The following is a 19,329-nucleotide window of genomic DNA, read 5'->3' as shown; positions in this document are numbered from 1 at the left end:
AAAAACCAAGGAGTTCAATCATGCAGAAGAGGCAAAATTAACCTGTGCCCACCAGATGAACAACAGACTCCAGTCCCACCCTATCCTCCTTGAACCTTACCCCAAACTTGTCAGGGTTTCACTCTTAGTGAAACTAGTCAGGGATTTGGGTGAATTTGTCCCTAACTGAGGCATCCTGTACAAGGCTATTGCTGACTGTGCCCCATTACAGCCAGTAAAGCTCCACAAGGCTGCTCTGCTGTCCTACGTGAGGACAGGAGCTTCCATGAAAGTTCTCTCCCACCTTGGGGGCTGTCTTCACTGTGGTCAGGGTTGTGTTCATTGGATGGGAGCCATTGGAGCTTGCTGGCGACATTGGAGCTGCCTTCTCTTCACCTTCACTGAACTGCCCATCTTCATCTTGTGAGACTACTGCTTCTTTGACAAATGTCTCACCAGGCAATATGGAGACCCTGCAAGAGACAGAGAACAAGTGATTGAAGCTTTGCCTGATGTTTCAGACTCAGACAGGACATAAATGTCATCCATTAAGTGACTTGGAAGAGGCAATCCAGCTCCATCCCTGCTTCCATCTGCACCATAAGCTTCACAAATACCCAGGTGATAATGAGGCAGCTGGATCCTAACTCAGAAGAACAAAGCAAAATTATGCTTTTCATAATCTGAAAGTTTTCTGAACAGAACTGATCTAATTTGATTCAATCTACTGACCACACCAGTTATACTCAAAGAATGGTAGATGGGGGTTTACTCTAACCCAAGAAGTTTTCATCAAGAATGAAATCCAACCCCAATCCCAGCCACCTGCTTCTGCTGCTCTATGGGAAATTAAAAACCAACCAGAAGCCTGCAGAATGGCAGTCACTGGCAGCCTCACAAAACAGAGACTGGGCCATACCTGTTCAGTTTCTCGTTTTGCTCATAGTTTGCTTCTTTTTGCTTTTTTGCTTGCTCATATTTTGTCTTCAGTCCCTGGAATGTGTGAATGTATTTGACAGAGTCCAGTGCATCCGAGAAGTTTTCAACTATATGTGCAATAAGGAACTGAATATCCTCCTGAATAAGAACAAAACAGGGTTTCAGTCTCAAATGTTCACAAGCAGAAAGTCAGAAAGCTTTTAACTTTATTTTGGAAAGCAAATGATTCCTTGTCCAGAACCAAAATATTTTTGTCAAGAGCAAACGGGAAGTAATCAGATTTACTCTTAGGAAAAAAGCTGAGATGTAGAAAGAATTCTTAAACTTCCCTTAGAATTGGACTATAGACTCAGCAATGTCGCAGTTCCATTTGTGACCCTTCCAGTAAAACAGGATGTTTGCTATCTTGGAAAATTCTGCCTTTTGCCTCTTGCCCTGCTAGGTCACGGACGGGACGGTGCAAGGCTGCTGCTGAACTCACCTTTCGGATGAATTCAAACAGCTCTATCGAGGCAGACTTGAGCAGGTTGCACTTATTCCTGTTGTCCAGCACAGCATTTACAACTGGTTCAAACAGGTTTCCCACAGTGATGTAATGGTTATAAACTTTATCTTTCAGGCCAATTATCCTCCTCATAAAGCGAAGAGCACCTGTGTGAAGAAAGACATTCAAGCATTCAACAACCGCATGCCAGGCTCTCACCTTCTTGTGGAGGAATTGAAAAACCTGATGTTACCCCAAGAGGAAGATGCATCCCCAAAGTGCAGAAGCACATTTGTTGACAGGTCATCTTTCATTCCTTTTTGGACTTTCCTGGGTATTTGAAAGTCATCAGGAACCATGCATTTCTTTCTCAAGTCCAGCAGCAATGCATTCCAGCATGCATGAAGCTAAATTGTTAACTCCCTGCTGTGCTTTTGTCCTTGTTCCCCTCGCAGAACAAGCCCTAAGTCTTTAAAGATCCTGGTTCACAGAACTTCATTAACTCTCCATAAGGAGAACCAGATTTAGGACATTATTAAGAAAGGACACAATTTCCACTGAAATGAGGCAAGAAATCTGATTACAAAGGATCCTGTAATGAAGATTTGAAAGGATCCCTGTAGACTTCAAAAGAGACAACAATCTTCTTCCCACAACAAACTGCATTGGTCTGTGCTTACAGACAGCTGCTACCTCAATTTTTCCAAATTACTTAATTGCAGCCTGTAAAACACAGCAAATGAACAGGAATTCTGAGTTCAAGTGTACATTGGTACTGGTACACCTTCCACACAGGACACACAAAGCCTTGAAAAAGGAAATCACGACAGTTCCATACTCACACAAGGCCAGAAATTTGTGTTTGGATTTCATCAGAACCAGTGTTCTTCTTAGGAGATCTTTCTTGATAATGAAAATCTTCATGTGATACTTGTGCCGTTCCACACAAAAAGACAACAGCTTCAAAACTGAGGCAAGTATTTCCGCTGTTTGATAATTATCTATAAGAAAAAGTAATGCCATAAGTTGTACCAAGAAAATAAATAATGTACTGTCAAAGTACACTGAGGTCAGTTGCTACTGCAGTTCCTGACATATTTTTAGTGGACTTTTTGTTCTATTGGATTGCTTTGGGAAGCAGGACGTTGGGTCAGAGCAAAACAACAAACACACCTGTGGCTTTTTTGCCTTTACAGTAAATATTCTTTAAAATTAGACTAGTAAAACTATGGCATTATTCTCAATATACATGAAGGAAGTGCATCTTTACAAAGTGCCCCATCAAGCTATGTCAGCATTCACAGCTTCAGGAAAGGGCTGTGAAAAGTCCTGCCCCCAGAATTCCTGTCCCTGGAGGAACAGCAGCTTGCAGCAAGTGTATTCCCAGCAAGCATCACAGGTCTATTGCTGTTAGCAGGACTGTAAGGCCCTTCAAAGGGAAAAAAAAATTAAACTTTCATTACCTGTTTCATACCATTCTTCTGATGTATCAGCCAGAAGCGGCGCTGTAAGAACATGAATGTAACGGTCGTAGAAGATATCGAGAAATTCAAATACTTCTAAATTCTAAAACAACAATAAGTTCATTAAACACTGGCATTCACATACAAAAAAAGAGTACTAACAGAAGAAACAACCTACAAAGAATTCTACTGAGTTCTTTGGATCTGCAGCACACTCTTCACACAAGATCAATTTCTTTATTTTGGCACAAACTTTTGTTTCTTGTGTTTCCAAACAACTGAGCTATCATTAAAAGAATCCCCAGCATTTGAGAATATATATACTGGGAAAAACATCCATGATTCAAAGTGATTGACAAAGTGTCCTTAAACCATTTTGAAATGCATGTAGTTTTGCCCATAACAACCTGTAAACCATTTTACAGGTATTCTGGTATGTAACAACGTATTAAAATCTTTCAGGATTTATCATCCAGATGAGAGAGCTGTGGTCAGACAGTGCTATGGCACATAGGATTGTGTGGTTTAATACTGGCACAATGCCCCAGACACATACCTGCCATCAGCAAAATTAGCTTATCTTTTGTTTATTTAAAGTCGCTATCAGACCACACTCCACTCAATTAAACAAACACTACAATTTTTTATCCTCTGCCCACAATAACAGCAATAGAGAATATCAGGCTTTTAAGTCTGCCAAGACAGTATCATGTTTTCTGCCATTCATGTTCTCTTACACTTGCTATGGCCAGCATTTTTTCTGGATCGATCAGAGCACACAAAATCTCCATCAACTGATTATCTCCTCCAAATTCAGGGTTGGGATTACAGATTATCTGCTCAATGACCTCAGTGATGAGTTGGGTATCCTGCAAAAAAAAACCCAAAGAAAGAAATCACAAAATGATTACTCACAAGAATGGAAGGAGTTCCCCACTTTCTGAATTTTTTTTTTAATAGAAATTAAAACAAAACACAGAAATTTAGGTTTTATTTTGCTGATTATTTTCCCGTTTGCCCTAAAACTTGTATATTCAACAAAATCCAAACCATTTTTACTTACATTCTCACTCTGCTGGGCCTCTTGCATTACAAATTGTTGAATGGTGGCTGGACTAAATTCCACTAGATAAGACAATATATCTGTAGCAGCAGATCTAACTTGCAGATCATCCATTCCCTCACAAAAAAAAAAAAAAAAGTTAGAGTAAATCAAGTTTGGTATTCATTATCACGTGAAGCTGTAAAGAGTAGGGAGTTTAAAAACTGGAGAACATTCAGTTATAAAAATTTTCATAAGAAACATGACAATATGGTTACAGAAAAACAACAAGGAACCAGGCAAATCCTTTCCCTACTGTTTTCCTCCTTTAGAAAGGACACAAGGCTTTCTGAGCATTTGAGAGCCGTAACATAGGCTGGAAACATTCACAATGTCCTACTTGCTTGAATATCTAACTTTATTGATATTCTATGCCTGTTATCCACAATTTATTAATTTTGTACTAAAGGACCAGCTGTACAAATCAAGGTGTACCACAGTTTCTGTGCCCATTTACAGGCAAGAAGAATCCAGAACTTTCCTTAATGGATGTGATTTTGTCTGATAAAAAAACAACAATCAAGCTTCCACAAGAAAAAGCCTTTTTCACCTTTTGACTACCTTGTCACAAGGACTTCATGGCCCTCAGACTTCTCCATCATGAAGTCTGAAAAGTAAAAATAGTAAGAGCAGTGAAGTCAGGCTACTCCAGAGCAGAACTGTAGGCAGCTTTTGGATTCTGGACATTACCAGAAACCTCCACTCTCTGCAGAGCAAAACTCTCCATCACACTTACAGAAAGGTGCTCAGCAGATTTGTGAAAGTTTTGGGTTGAAAAATGGGGAATGCAAAAAAAAAAAAAAAAAAAAGCTATATGGGCTTTTCTAGTTTTATTAAAACCAGTTCTAAGTTTTCACTTACCATTAACATTTCAAGAGTTGGAAGAAATCCCAGCTTTGCCAGAGTTTGAAGAAATTTATCTCTTCTCTCAGGTAAAATGAAAGAAAAGGCACAGAATTCCTTGAAAAACTTCATCTGGTGCACAAGGGGAAAAAAAAAAAAAGTTTTGTGCATTTGAGTCAAAAAACTCTCTGAAAGGAGGAAAGAGTTACAATTTGTACTGGGGGCTGTACTGCCTGATTCTCCAGAAGACTGCAGAACTCTCAGGACAGTTTCACTTTCTACTTCATCCCTCTCATTTAAAGCCTTTGAGGAACCACCAAGACTGCTGACTTACCAATTCACATTGTTGTTCACCAGCTGTAGCTTCATTTGTTAATTGTGCAAAAACTTCAGGCAAAAATTTCTCATCTTTCTGTGGAGCATGCAAAAAGAACACAAATTACACAGTGCCTTCTGGAAAGCGAAAATATGATCTTTCTAGGATCCCACACTGCAGAAAGTCAAACTTTCCACACTGCCATTATTTTTATCACAAAAAAGGCAAATGGTAAGTACACATCCAGGAGGATCATTTCCAGTCTTTCAGCACTCCTCCTGTGCAGCTGAAGCATCTCCAGGACACCGGAGCCACAGGTAAAGCTGGGCACAGGGGATGATCCCTAAATTCGCCTCTACAGTGTGACATTTCCTTTCCTTCTCTGCCATGCCACCCCTATGTTTTGCAGTTCTGCCAAACCCCACAGACTCCCTGTGGCATTTGTTACACTCTCACACACATCAAAGGGACAGAAAAGGACAGTCCTAATTTGTTTCAGACTCCCTCATAGCACTTTGCATATCAACTGCTAGGGAATCAACTGGTACACTTCTGACATAAAAAGTGCTAACCAAGAGAAAACTTTGGCCCTACTGTACCTGCACCATTCACACTACACTGTGAACATCCCAAGGGGATCAGTTTCCCTCTTTTGGATCTGCAGCATCTGTCCACCCATTTCTCTGCTTTACATGGAAAACAGTGTAATAAATGTCCCTGGAATGAAATACTGGAAGTTGCACGTTCCTTAAATGCTTATACAAAACCAGCTCCAAAGGTTTGCTTGGCAATCAAAGAGAAGGACTTTATTTTGTTACAGCCCATAAAAAGTATTAAGATATTCACCTGAAATTTACCATTTTGAAAATACAAAAAATCCAAGCTATCAGAAAGAAGGGAAAGCATTCAAAACATTTTGCAAATGAAAGTACCTGTGATTAACTTACACAGTATTCACCAGCTTTAAACCATTTCCAAACTGCAGCCAGAGGAATCTCTACAGATTCCATCTAAGCCACATTAAAAACACTTACCTGCAATGCGTGTAAAATCTGCTTTTTTCTGGAGCTGATGAAGGAATTGAGGGTAGAAAGAAAACCCACTTCAAAATCCGATGGATTTGGCATGATGATGGTTTGAACGTACTGTGCCCTGGATGTCTGGCGGATTTTTTGCCTGATTTCAGGGTCTCTGACAGGAATAACCTCCTGAAGCTTTGCTGTTTTGGTCAAGAATTCCCTGTGCCATCCTGGCTGAGCCAAACAAGGATCATATTCAAGGCACCCGACAACACCCAGAATACACTCATCAGAAAACATCACCTCAAACAGAATGGCTTTGTCCAGGTACAAAATTCCTCTCACAATGTCAAACAGAAGATGCAAGCCTTCAGTGTTCTTTACACTCTCACAGACTTGGAAAAGCTGTAGGAGTTTTGGAATATAGCCTTCATTCTTCAAGGCCAGCGCTAGCTTTTTCTTACGGATGCGTGAGAGGCGAACAGAAGCCACTAGGTCTGCAATCTCTCCAAGTCTGTGGAGTTCACAGGTGGGAAGGTCTACCAAATGACTATTTCTACCCATGTCTTTAGGCATTCCTCTTCTGACTCAAGAAGGTCCTGGGTGACTTCCAGAGAATGACACCAGTACCCAAAGGGGACAAGAGGGAAGGAAGAGAGGAGCCCACTCTGCACTGCCCTCCTGATGCTCTGCCCCTCCAACTGCCCCAGGTGCTTCTTCGGTCATTGTGATGTCACCTGCCTCGGAGCCTGCTGATTGGTCCATCCCTCTAACTCCCAGTCTCCAGAATGCTGGGCTCATGACCGACCAGGGTCACGGTAAGTGACCAGTAGCTGTTGTCTGTTATTGACCTTTTAGAACCTCTAGAGCCCGTTCCAGTACCTGCCAGGGCCTGTAAGAAGCATGCTCTTCCGAAGGGCAGGGAGGGAAGAGGGGGAATAGCCTTAAGCTGTTTCTGTTGGATATTAGGAAGAAGTGCTGGACAATAAGAGTGGTAAGCCAGTGGCACAGGTTTCTCAGAGAGGTTGTGGCTGCCCCATCCCTGGAAGTGTTGAAGGCCAGGCTTGATGGGGCTTTGAGCTACATGGTCTAGTAGATGTCCCTGCCTATTGCAGGGGCATTGGAACGAGATGAGCCTTTAGGTCCCTTCCAAACCTAGCTGTGATCAAATTGTCATGATGGAAGCAAGCTGGGACACTTCCCCAACTTCCCCAACTGCACTGCAGCTGAGGGCTATGGGCTTTTCAGAAGCAAGAGGCTAGGAAGGGGGCTTTCAGTGTTAAGGAAACTTCCCTGTCCAATCACCCAAGAGCCACTCTGGAGTCATTCTCACATCACCTCATGTGGGACCGAAGGCTTTCCCAGCTGTATCCTCCACTCTCACACAGTTAGACCAGGTTTCCTTATCAGCTTAACCCTGGGTTTCCTATAACAGAGTCTCAGATGTCCAGATCCTCAAAACAGTTTAATCACGATTCAGTAAGTAAATAAAAAAATAACAACTCAAGCTGGTGCCTCTGAGGAGGAAGCTTGAATAAAGAAACTCCAGAGCTTTCATCCCCTCACCATTTAAGGTCATGAAGGTTTGGGCTCATCATCATACTGTGTCTCTGAGTCCCCTGGCTGCCCCACAGGTCCCTGTGCCTTTGTAATGCAAAAGGCAGTTCATGGCCTCTTGCCTTGGGCTTGGGCTCCTGCCCCCCACCAGAGCTCACCCTGCATCTTTTACTGCAGCTGCATCCTGAGTCACCTGCACTGAATGTATTCTTTAACACCTACCTCACCAGCATCTGCTGAGAAAGTAATACAGGTGGCTGCAAGAAACCAAGGGCAGTGCTGGAGCGTGTAGGGGACAACTTCCCGATCCAGATATCAGACAAGCCATCCAGAGGTTGTGGATGCCCCATCCCTGGAAGTGTTGAAGGCCAGGCTGGATGGAGCTCTGAGCAGCCATGTCTAGTGAGAAGCATCCCTGCTCATGGCAGAGGGGTTGGACCTGGGTGATCTTTAAGGTCCCTTCTCATGAAGGCCATTCTATGATCCTATGATCTGGAAGAGATATAAAACCAGTAATAACTGTATCATGGCTCTTACCTGTGTTGGCTTGTTAATAACAGCTGTTTTTGTCTTTTCAGTAAGTGCAAAGAATAATTAATGTTTGTGCAACACCTTAGAAATTTCATATGACATTATAAGTGTTCTTTTTCTGTCAGTTACTTTAAACATGCTACATGTCCCTTCATACCACATGCGCTAAGCGCCACACTGGCCCTTCCAGAAATACCCATGCTGCAATACAGGGAGACATCCTGTAGGAAATAGGAAAGCCTTTTGAAATTAGATGGCAATGAACAGGTTCAGTGTTTAACAATTACGGGTGTGTCCCAGCTTCTTCTACCCATGGTGATGCCTTAAAAAACCTATGACTATTTTAGAGCTGGAAAACTGACTAAAAGTCCCAGGTTTTGTCTATTTATGCTGTCAGTGGGAAAGAAAAGAAGGTGTGGGGTGGAGGAGAAGTCTTCTACCACATCAGGTTTATGCTGATTTCTTAGAATTTTTCTTTTCATTCTGTTAATAAAGTTTTCTTTATACCCTTCAAAGTTTGAGCCTGCTTTGCCTTCCTCCTAATCCTATCTCACAGCAGGAAATGAATAAATAATTCTAGTGGGTGGACTGATGATTTGGCCAGCACTGAACCCATCCACAGGAGGGCAAGGTCTGACAAATCAACATGCAGCATTTTTCCACAATTGTTTTCCCATGCTGTGTTGGCACTCTATTTGTCAATAAATGGTTGGCTTTTTTCATTTTCATCCACTGGTGTTAATCTCTCATTGGCAGAAATGGAACTGCAACCTTTTTTTTTTTTTGGCCAGCATTTAACCCTTAAAACACTGTTTAAATGCACATCACCACAACCCAGAGTGGAGATGAGAGACACAAGCATTCCTGGGCTATATAGGTTTTATATACTTCCAGGAATTTAGAGTCTCTGTCTGCAAGTCATGAAAAGTGGAGGAGCTACAGGCTTAGCAGCAGTCCATAGGAAATGCTAGTGGAGATGCATTAGAAAACACCTCTCGTTCTCAAGAAGGAGAGCTTTGGTGCCTGACCTCAGTGCCCTGATCTCTGGAGGATGTAAGACCCCAAACCTTACCCTGAGAAAGAAACAGGAGTTAGGATTTTCAGCAGCCCTGGCACTTTCCACTCTGGCAAAGAACTTTCAGTCCTGCTTATGGAAAAAGATATACTTCACTCAAGCACGGGTTCCAATTTAAAAGGTACTTCAGCAGCCAACAGTCCAACTGCAAGACATTTTCTGATTTTTCCATCCCAGGTACCTGTTTAATGTCACAGTCTGTTCTGTCCAAAAGCATGGTGCTGTTGTCTTCTGGGACATCAGGGCCTGTTTCACCCACCAGACTTTAATGCGTAATCAGAGAATTAAAGAAAGTGTCTTCTCCAGAGTCCATTCCCCAGTTCTTGCATGTACTAATAGTCGTGGAACTCTTTATTGGTGGAAGTCAAGAGTACCGTAGAGAACACATTGTTAAAGGAGTTGATATGAAGGTCATTGTTAAAAGAGTTAACATAAAGTTGCAATGTTGAACGTTCTACAGTTCTGTAAATCCCCCTTAGTTGTTTGTTGAATATTCTACAGTTGTACAGATCCCTCTTGCTTGTTTGTTAGATGTTTTGTAGTTACATGAATCCCCCTTTCCGTCGGGTATTGCTCTAGCTGCTCCCACTGTTATCTAAAATGGCGAACCACCCAAGACCATAAAGAAGATTATGTCACCCAGTAAGCAAATATGAAACTCCCATAAGACTTAGCAGAAAAGGATTACCTAGAGAAAGCCCCTAGAACAACGGACCACCATGCAAATAAAGAATTAAACTAACACCTCTGACCAGACAAAACATAAGACAACATTAACACCCTGGTCAGAACTTTTTGCCTTCATGACTCTAACCAGAGCAAGCCAAGAGGAGTATAAAGATTATGAACCTGAAACCAACAGGCATCTACTCAGAGACTCTTGTGAGAAGAGCCAGCTCCACTGGATGACAAAGCTGACATCCTCCTCTTCCTCCTCCATGCTGTCTTGGGAGCAGCAGTGGTGTGTGCACACCCCCATGGGTCCTGTACCTAGACTGTTTCCAACAAAGCTGAAATCACTAGAGCTGGTCACGTGCCATTCATAACAGTGTCATCACCACAATACTACCATTACAAAGAACACACTGATATAAACAACAAAGAAATGTGCTACTAAAAAAAAAAAAACTTAGACTCTAAGGTCAGCTTTACCTGAGCAGAGGATACTCTAGCTATTCAGTGGATAAATACTAATGTAATTTTTTTCTTGATCCTCTGCAACTAGATATCAAGCAGGGCTGGTCTGTCTTCTGCTATGGTAGAGAAGTAAAAAATACAAAATGAATACCCTCAGTATTTTCAAAGGTACCGTATAGGAAAAGCATGAAAGTGCTTTACACGTCTAGTAAGTATGTACTCATTGTGTGCTTTTAAGTCAGAAACAGATTTTTTCTAATTAAAATATTTTAAATGTGTTTTAAAACCAAAATTGTTTAATTTCTCAAAGAGAAAGAAATGCAAGACCACAGAATGCACAGTTGTTTCCTTCCTGTCAAATGAACTGCTTCTCCAGGAATGCTGAAGAGTTTTTACTGCATGAGATCAGTGGAAAGTAGAGCAGTGGCATTTATTTGGTGAAGAGAGATTAAGGACATTATGCAGAAGATAAAGAGATATACGGCCCTTATTTCAAGAGCTCCAAATGCCCTGATGTTGTGGTACGTGGTTTTGATTGTAATTCAGTCCTAGTAGCCAGTTTTAGTCAGTAGTCGATTATAAAACTGACTGCTAGCACCAAATTACAATCAAAACCATGTTCCACAACATCAGGGCTTTTGTATTGTTATATCATTTTTTGTATTGTTATAGCATATTTTATAACCAGTGGGTTGTTCCTTTTCCTCCTGCGTTGTTGCTTTTGCCCTAGTTGTCCATCTCCCCAAAGACCTGCCCTTTTGTTTCCTGTTCCTCCTCCCATTGAATGTCAGTCCCACCCCAAGCCTGCCCCTTTCTCTAGAAACTTCCGTATCAATTTTGTATCCCTCAAAACCCCATTGGTTTGTTTAAGTTGTTCTCCTCCCCTGTAATCCTCCATTGGTTTAAACATTGTATTCCCCGCCTTGTGTTCCACCCCCAGTTTCTCCCAATTGGCTAAAGAGTGTATCCTCCCCTGGGACCTCCCCAGTTTATAAGTTGGTGTATGGTTTTGATTCAGTGTGTTTCTGTCCCTGACTTTCTGCGGAATAAACGGCTTTGTAGAACATAGAGCAGATGTTTCCGTTTTCCTTGTCCCTACTCTCAGTGCAGTGCTACCCCCAGTGCAGTCCACCCGTGCCATGGAGCAGCTGTGCCCTACAGCCACACCCCGGATTCGACAGCTGTCTGGGAGCCACACACTCTCGCCAACAGTGTTGGGAGAGTTAGTTGGGCAGAAGAAATCCAGAACCGCCGCACCCTGAGGCCTGTGTGATCTGCCAGACTGGACTGAGGGCAAAATGGACCTGACTAACCCTTGCTGACCTTGCAAGATGTCTATCACAGAAACAGAGATATTCAGCAGTCTGCTGTTAAAGCAAAAGAGTTTGCTTTGTTCTAGGCCCTCTTAACATGATTAACAGAAGGTTTGCAGAGTCTAGACATACCACCCTGATGGACTGAGGAAGGCAGAAAAGAGCCCCTAATCTGCTTTCAAATAGCATTAGTATATTTTCCTCAGACATTTTCATATGTTATCATTAGCTGTAGTACTGTAGTTGTATAATTATCACAACTGAACTTTTTTACCCAGAATAACAAACTCCAGAAAAAATTCCAGCCTCAAAAAAATCCCTTTCATGCCTTTCTTTTTAGTCATTGTGAACTGAGCCCTGTATTAAATTCTAGCTACAAGCATTTCTACACTGAAATTCTTACTGATTAAATCTGTTGGATCTAAAGTTTCTTCTGCATTTTTGCAAAATTATAACAAAACAGAGTTGACCAAAAAAGACACAGGAAGCAAATGTTGGGGTGGATACCCTTTCAGGTGCATTCAGGCAGAAAACCCTCTCACTCCAGTCTAATGAAATTTCAAGTGCAAAAATCTCTGGCAAGGCTGAATAAGACCAGTAAAGCTCATTATTTTATATTAAGCCATAGTACAATCAAGTTTACTTTCTTGCAAAAAAGTGAACATGTTAAGATCCTCAACTGGCACAGAAGAATGAGTGGAAGTTACTGATATACTGATATACTCTGAGAAAGCAGAGTTAAGGAATGTGTATATTGCTAGAAAATTGTAGTTAACAATTTTGCCACCAGCCTCAATGACAGTGGTTAAAAGCTTTCCTGGGTCTGTGGGAGAAAAGGTTGGAATTAAAAAAAAATATACAGTCTTGAAGCACCCCTGTGCGTTACAGTAAAATGGCAGAATAGCCTTTGAGTATTAAACAGATTGAGTGGTTTTAAAGGTGGCATTTTTGGACAACCTGCATGTCACACTTTCTGCCTTTTGCAATTGAGTGGCATCTAGGAGCAGACTGAAGATGAAAAAGCTTTCATTTTAAAAAAATCTATTTCAGTTTCATGGCTCCCTAGGAGAAGTATTATTCTTCTTAGAAATGAAAGGAATCTATGCTATACATTTATTTTCAGGACAGAGCTGGTTTGCGAGCAGGACAACTGAAGGAAATTCATGTGGGGTGCAGAGGGTATTCAGCCTCCGTCAGTCCAAGCAAGCCAGTGTTTAGGGGAAAATGATCATAACAAAGTAAATTTAGCCCTTCTGCCTACATCAAAAAACCTTCCCAGAAGTACTAAAATTTTAATTAAATTGCTGTTTTCAGCCATTCAATTTTAAAGACCAACTTACCTTCTGGGAATTTTGTCTTTTAGCAACCCTAGTATATCAGAGCAGCATACTTTATATAATTAAACCAATCAAACAGCATATTCCAGACTGGCTGTGCAGCACAGCAGTCCCTGGGCAATCAGCACCTTATTCAAAATCTGCTCTTGGCGTAGACTGTGCTTGGTGATGGTGGTTTGAGCCAGAGAAGGGACAGAAACCTGTAAAATGCATCCTTTCCCAACCATCTGGGCTTTCTGTGCTCCCAGTCAGGCAGCCTTGGGTGCAAATGCTGCAGGGTAAATATCACTCCCTCACTGGAGATGCATGGGGGTGTCTTACTAAAAATCATGCCCAACATGCAGGTGAGATAGCCCAGTGCTTCTGGGACTCCTGTACAACACAGTTGGAAAGAATCAAAACAACTGCCCTGAAATGAACTAGAAGTACATCTGTGTAGATACCAACAAGGGATTTGGTCCCCCTGACTTAAGCACTTTTCAGTTTATTTCTTTGCTTCTCAAATTCAGAGAGACACTTTAAATCAAATACTGCATTTCAAATCATGTCCCTTCTTGAGACTAAAGAAAACAAATCCATGGCTGCTATTTACATTTCAGTTCTTTTGCAGATAATACAGTCCTCATTATTCAAATACAATCAAAGAGGGGAAAACTGCGGTTCTTCATGTAGTTACATCTTAAATATTTCACTTTCAGGTCATTAAATCTCGGGTACTTTCCTCCCACTCTGCAAGCATCCCCTTGTGTTGTTGCTTTTCCATGGCTGTTGCCTGTGTGACCAGCCTTCCCAGCTAAGGAGCCACTAATACTGCAAATATATTGCCATTAATGGAACACACAGTAAGATGCCCAGACAGCTGAAATTACTTCTTCCAAATTGTTATCTCTTGTGTTTATTGACTATGAACTTGAAAGACACTTGCTGTTGTGCTGCTTCTTCATTGCTGCCAAGAAAGACCACCCCAGTTCAACCTTTCTCTTTAGAACATCTTTCAAAAATTTTTTTCTTTTTTTTTGTCTTCCACCATTCTACTGCTCCTTTCTTCTTCTCTCCTAATATTCATGAGTAAGGAATTAATATTAAGATCATTGCCTCAAGGAAAGGTCAGGTCTGTGGTGAATGGACAGTAAGAGTGCAGAAATACGATGCCTGTCACAAAGAACTACAGGAAATCACCAAAGTCACCTTGTCCAAGTCACCTTCTATAAAATGAGGGAAAATATTCCATACTCTGACCCCAGAGGTCTTCTGGGAATCCCTCCATGGAAAGTTTAATTCTAGAAAATGAACTTTTTTTAAAAAGCAGTTTTTCAGAAGTAAACTCCCAGAAAATGACCATGGTTAGAGATGAGGATGATTAGAACTATCAGGATCAAAACACGTATACTTCTGGGTTATTTTGCCAAAGAGTATTGATGTTCTTGTGCTGAGCTTTCATGGGTATCTTCCACTGTGGTGCTGATGAAGGACAACACAGCCTTCCTCACAAGCACAATGTGACAAGGGCAACTCCCCAGAACTGAGTGATGTTTGGCTTGTGCAGAGCCTTGTATAAGGAAGTCCTTCAAACAATACAATTGAAATATACAGAATAAAGAATGGGAGTAAAGGTGACTATTAAGATTTTAAGGTGCTGATACTTCAGCTCTGAAGTGGCTTCTAAAACAAGGTGATTTCAAAGTGCCCAAATCCAAAGTATCATATCAAAAAGATTTTGATTTGAGGGAGATTAGGACTGTATTCATGTGGGAGCAAACCTCCTGCCTGTTAAAATGCACTGTGCGCTCTGGAGGAATGGCTTCACTCTGGCAGTCCAGCTGTCTGTTTAAGTAAACATGCATTCAGCCCAAACAATAATGTTTTCTTCCAAAAGTTGCTAAACATCTCCACAAAGTGAATTAAAATTAATCAGTCAGCAGTTTTCCTTGATTGTTGATAAAACTCCAAAGTTGAGAGAACAATCAGCAGTTAAAGCACTGCGTCAGGTTTGTGTGTGAAATTTGTGAAATCAGGGAGTATAGAAACAAAGTCTTCAAAAAATCAGGATTGTTTTGACTTTTGTTGATGAAAGATGATGCTCAGAAGAATTTGCATAGCTCTCCAGGAGCAGCTCTGATGTGCTGGTTCTCTGAGAGTCAGCTCATTACATCCATAACAGTGAATGTCACTTGATTTCCTTTCTCCAAAATTAAGGATTGACAAATGTGAATGAAATGATCTGAAATGTTGTCTGAAAGATGACAAAAACTGATGAAAAGTCTGTGAAAACCATTGTTCTGTACTTACTTTAAAAAAAAATTTGAATACTTTCAAAACACTCTGGCCAGCTGTTGTTATTGGTCATAAAGTAGTTATCATGGTTATCACTGTTGTTATGATGAAAATGATAACGAGCTCCCTGATGTCAATACACGGCTCAAAACAACATCTTCTGAAGTGTGCAAAAAGCCTTGAATAAATATTTCTCTCTTTAAAAAAAAGCTATTGTATATGAATAGTTTAAAAAACCATATTGTAAATAGATCTGTATCTTAGCCATGCAAAATGTTGAATCAGTTTTGAAAATGTAAAGGTTTAGAGATTTTAATTCATAGAAAATATTAACAGAGGTGCTTTGGTGCAAATATAAGAAGTGGAAGTATGTTTAATATCAGCATGAAAGAATGTTTAGAAAATAGAGATCAAATGCATAAAATTACTGGAAAGATGAAAAAAAATTACTGCCTGAACTTGGTCGCTTGGTTTTAGTTCATTCTCTGTATCTGCTATACTGAGTGGTGACTGTTCATGCCATTAAGTTCAAGATAAAAAGAGAAATTCAACTCCTTTACACGTGTCTCAGTAAATGTGCTTTATTCTCTCAGAGCAGGTATGTTGGAAATTACTAAAGCAACATTGCTGGGCTTAGGATTTCTGGGGTTCTCTTTGTTCAGGGAGATGTTCAGTGATCAGCATTCTGCATTGCTCTGCAATTAAATTTATCTCAGTATACATTAAAAAAAAAAATCTAATTTGGAGTGTAGGGACTCAGGTTTAACCTAGCAGCAGTCAAGCTGCCACAGCAGAAAGCAGGGCAGTGATACCCAGAGAAAAGAATTTATCAGGATAATAAGAAAACAACTACAGTATTTGTAAGTTGTTTTCACTAGTAGAGAAGCACTTTCTACAGGCACTCAAAGGTTCATGTAACTACCAACAACTAGCTGATAGCAACATTTTTTTTTTTGCCTTTTTGCAATCCAGTTTCCAATCCTTAGTCTTTTTGCAGGGGTGGCAAATTTATCCAAATAGAAATAAACCTCAGCTGGTTTGCTTTTTCATCCCATATTTTGCCAGCTAGTCTGAAGGATTCCTCCATTTAAACCCTTCAGTTTACAGTGACCACTCAGTAACATCCCAAAAGCCAAACACTGGTCCTAACCACAGCCAACAGAGCACAAGGATAGGAAGAAATTCTGCAACACACAAGACCACTGAAAGCCAATTTTGAGTAGTAACTGGTACCAGCTCTGCACTTCCCTATCTTTTCTGCAGGACAAGGCATATTCAGTTGTGAACACAGGCTTTGGATGTCTAGAGAGCAGGGATTGCCACACTGAGTTTCCTAAACTTGATCCTACTATTTTCCAATCCTCTATGCTAGAAAAATTATTTTTTTCAAAGAACTGCACAGGCCCAGCAAAAGGCAGACTCCAGGATCTGGGCTGCTATAGTAGAGGCTGTGAGAATCCATTCTCAGCAGTAAAAAAAAAAAAAAACCAAAAAACAAACAAACCAAAACCCTTCTTAATGACTACACAAATTTGAAGATAAAATAAGATTCTCTTTCATTTTATCAACTTAATCCCTCTAACAGCAGAACAAAATTGATTCACCTTTACAACCAAGCCTTTTTATGGCAATCCATCGCAATGAGGTTGTAATTTATAAAAGCTCCTTATAATACTGCAGTAGCAGAGAGTCCCTAGGGCCTGAGAATCAGATGTCATACACACACAAATAAGCACAAAATCCCCTCAAGTGCCAACATCTTTTTTTATCATCCAAGTGTACGAAGAGATAGTAGGGATGAGTGAAAATAAAACCATGGACAGCCTACAGCTGTCTATCCTGCTCATGGGTTTTGATCAGAAGAGCAACTGAGGTGCCTGAATATTTCTAAGAACTGACACCTAATCTTGATATATATGTGCGAGTTGAGAGCAGAATTGGAGAAAACTTGATTTTGGCAAGGGGATGTGTTCAACAATGGAAAATGTAATATTTGTGAACTTAAGTGTCGTGGGGTTGTCTTTAGACTAAAGTATGTTATGGCCTTACTAGCTGTGTTTTTTGAGAATTAAATTCATCACTGAAGTAGTGTTTTCATAGAAGCTTTTTGAAGAAGGATAATGAATATATTTTCTTAAATTACTAATCATATAAAAAATTTGTCTTTTCATATGAATAAAGGATTACATGGAATGGTACCACCTGAGTTTTAGCCAGCTTTCAGAACTCCTCCCACATCCAGTGAGGCCATATGACTGAAAAGGGCAACATAGTGTCAACCCTTGGCAGAATCTACTAGTGGCAGGTTCAGGCAAATTATCTTCTGGCCACGCCTTATTCCAAAGGGAAAATGCTAGGGCAGATAACCTAGCTGTTACATCACCCAAACTGTGCTAAACCTGCAGGGTTCAGGGCTGCTCCTGTGGCAGAAAGGGTAATTATGAAACAGCACAAATTTTGTAACTGGGTTTGCTCCCAAGTGATGTACACAGAGCAGCACAGACAACCTGGTATATTTTTTTTCCTTTTATTTTCTATAAATCAGAATTACACCATCCTTTGATTTATGTTGTTGGTGGTGATCTTTTTGGTTTTGTTTTAGTTTGGGTGTCTTGGGTCTTGGAAGGATTTCCTGTTTTCTTGTTGTTGTTGGGGTTTTGGGGTTTTTGGTTTGTTTTTTTTAAACAAGAATGCAGAAGACTGAGAAGGAATATGAAAAACTTGTTTCTATGAAATAACATTTTTTAATCAGAGGAATGAAAGGAAAACTATAGCAAATAAACAATTTAGTGATTTCTTATTAACGTCACAGGAATTTTGTTCATGTGGCCTGATACTGACTGCCAGAAAACCTCACAGTGACCTAATAAATTCAGCGTCATTACAGTGCTGCCATCCAAGTATCCTGGTATTGAGTCTATCTGGCATTAAGGAGGGTGACTAAAACAGAGGGAGGAAGTGAGCTTTTACCCCTGAGAAGAAAGTGGAAAAGCACTGGCAATCTTTACTTTGATTGTCTTTTGAGTGGTATTTTTTTCTCTTTTTTGTTATTTTTAAAATAAAGCCACAGGTCTCTTGTTCAGTAGCTCTGATTTGTCTTACATGTTGAAGCTCTATCTGAGGCCAAGGTCCCTCTCTGTTATATCATCAAAAGCAAGCAAAATGAGGATTTGTTTGAACTGTAGATGTTGAGGCAGTGTTAAAGTATGGGAGCTGGTATAGATTTCAGAAATAAACTGGCTGTTGCAATGTGCAGCTTGTGAGAAGCTGAATGAAAAGGTCCACATGAGCTCATCCCACAAGTAACACAGAATTTATCCTTCAGCATCCTATGCTGAGAGTCTTAAGTATATTTGAGCAGAAGTCCCATGCACATCTCAACTAAAATAGAAAGGGATGAAAGCAGAAACAAGAGTGAGATAATCTGCTTATTTCCTGGATATAAAGGGATCAAGGAACTAAAATAACAGAGTGCTGTCACCTAGCACCTTCCCTCCCCGGATGCAGCTGAAGTGGAATTAGCACTTCCAACAGGAACAAGGGTGTCTGAAGGCCATGCTCCTCAACATACTTGTCCCCCTCAGAAACGGCTAGTTGGTGGGATTACAAGAATATTAGAAACAGAGATAGAAATCCTAAATTGGGACAAGTTTGTTACCAGACTTCTGCATACAATCCTTACATTAATGTGTAGCAAAGGCTCCAGGTTCTCACTTCCCCGTTTGACAAGGCAGCAAAGCTTCAGGGACAAGAACCAAGGACCACATATGCGTATTTTTTTTAGTCTCCACCTGACAAAAGCAAATGCAATCTGAAAGAAACCTCCTGCATTACCTACCACTACTTTGTGGAACACGTGGCAAAATGACAGTACAGGCCTGTATGAGGTTATAGCACTTGAGCACTGCAAGGAGAATCTTCCTGCTTCCATTGTATCCCTTCCAAGTATTTGAGAAATCG

General features: G+C 40.6%; 1 protein-coding gene across 1 annotated transcript; it reads right to left on the bottom strand.

Moving 5' to 3' along the window:
- Positions 1-205: 205 nt before the first annotated feature.
- LOC121335914 (serine/threonine-protein phosphatase 4 regulatory subunit 3B-like) lies at positions 206-10,248 on the bottom strand. Its single transcript, XM_041404492.1, is given in 13 exon segments — positions 206-452; positions 899-1,056; positions 1,400-1,569; positions 2,245-2,403; positions 2,866-2,968; positions 3,603-3,734; positions 3,929-4,045; positions 4,829-4,942; positions 5,145-5,222; positions 6,161-6,717; positions 6,720-6,861; positions 9,490-9,554; positions 10,179-10,248. Coding segments are annotated over 13 exon segments (2,112 nt in total).
- Positions 10,249-19,329: the final 9,081 nt, after the last annotated feature.

This window comes from Onychostruthus taczanowskii, unplaced genomic scaffold (assembly GCF_017590055.1).
Source record: "Onychostruthus taczanowskii isolate IOZ18803 unplaced genomic scaffold, ASM1759005v1 scaffold21, whole genome shotgun sequence".
NCBI classification, from domain to species: Eukaryota; Metazoa; Chordata; class Aves; order Passeriformes; family Passeridae; genus Onychostruthus; species Onychostruthus taczanowskii.
The sequence above is the reverse complement of the archived record's forward strand: the minus strand, read 5'-3'. Positions and strand labels throughout refer to the sequence as shown.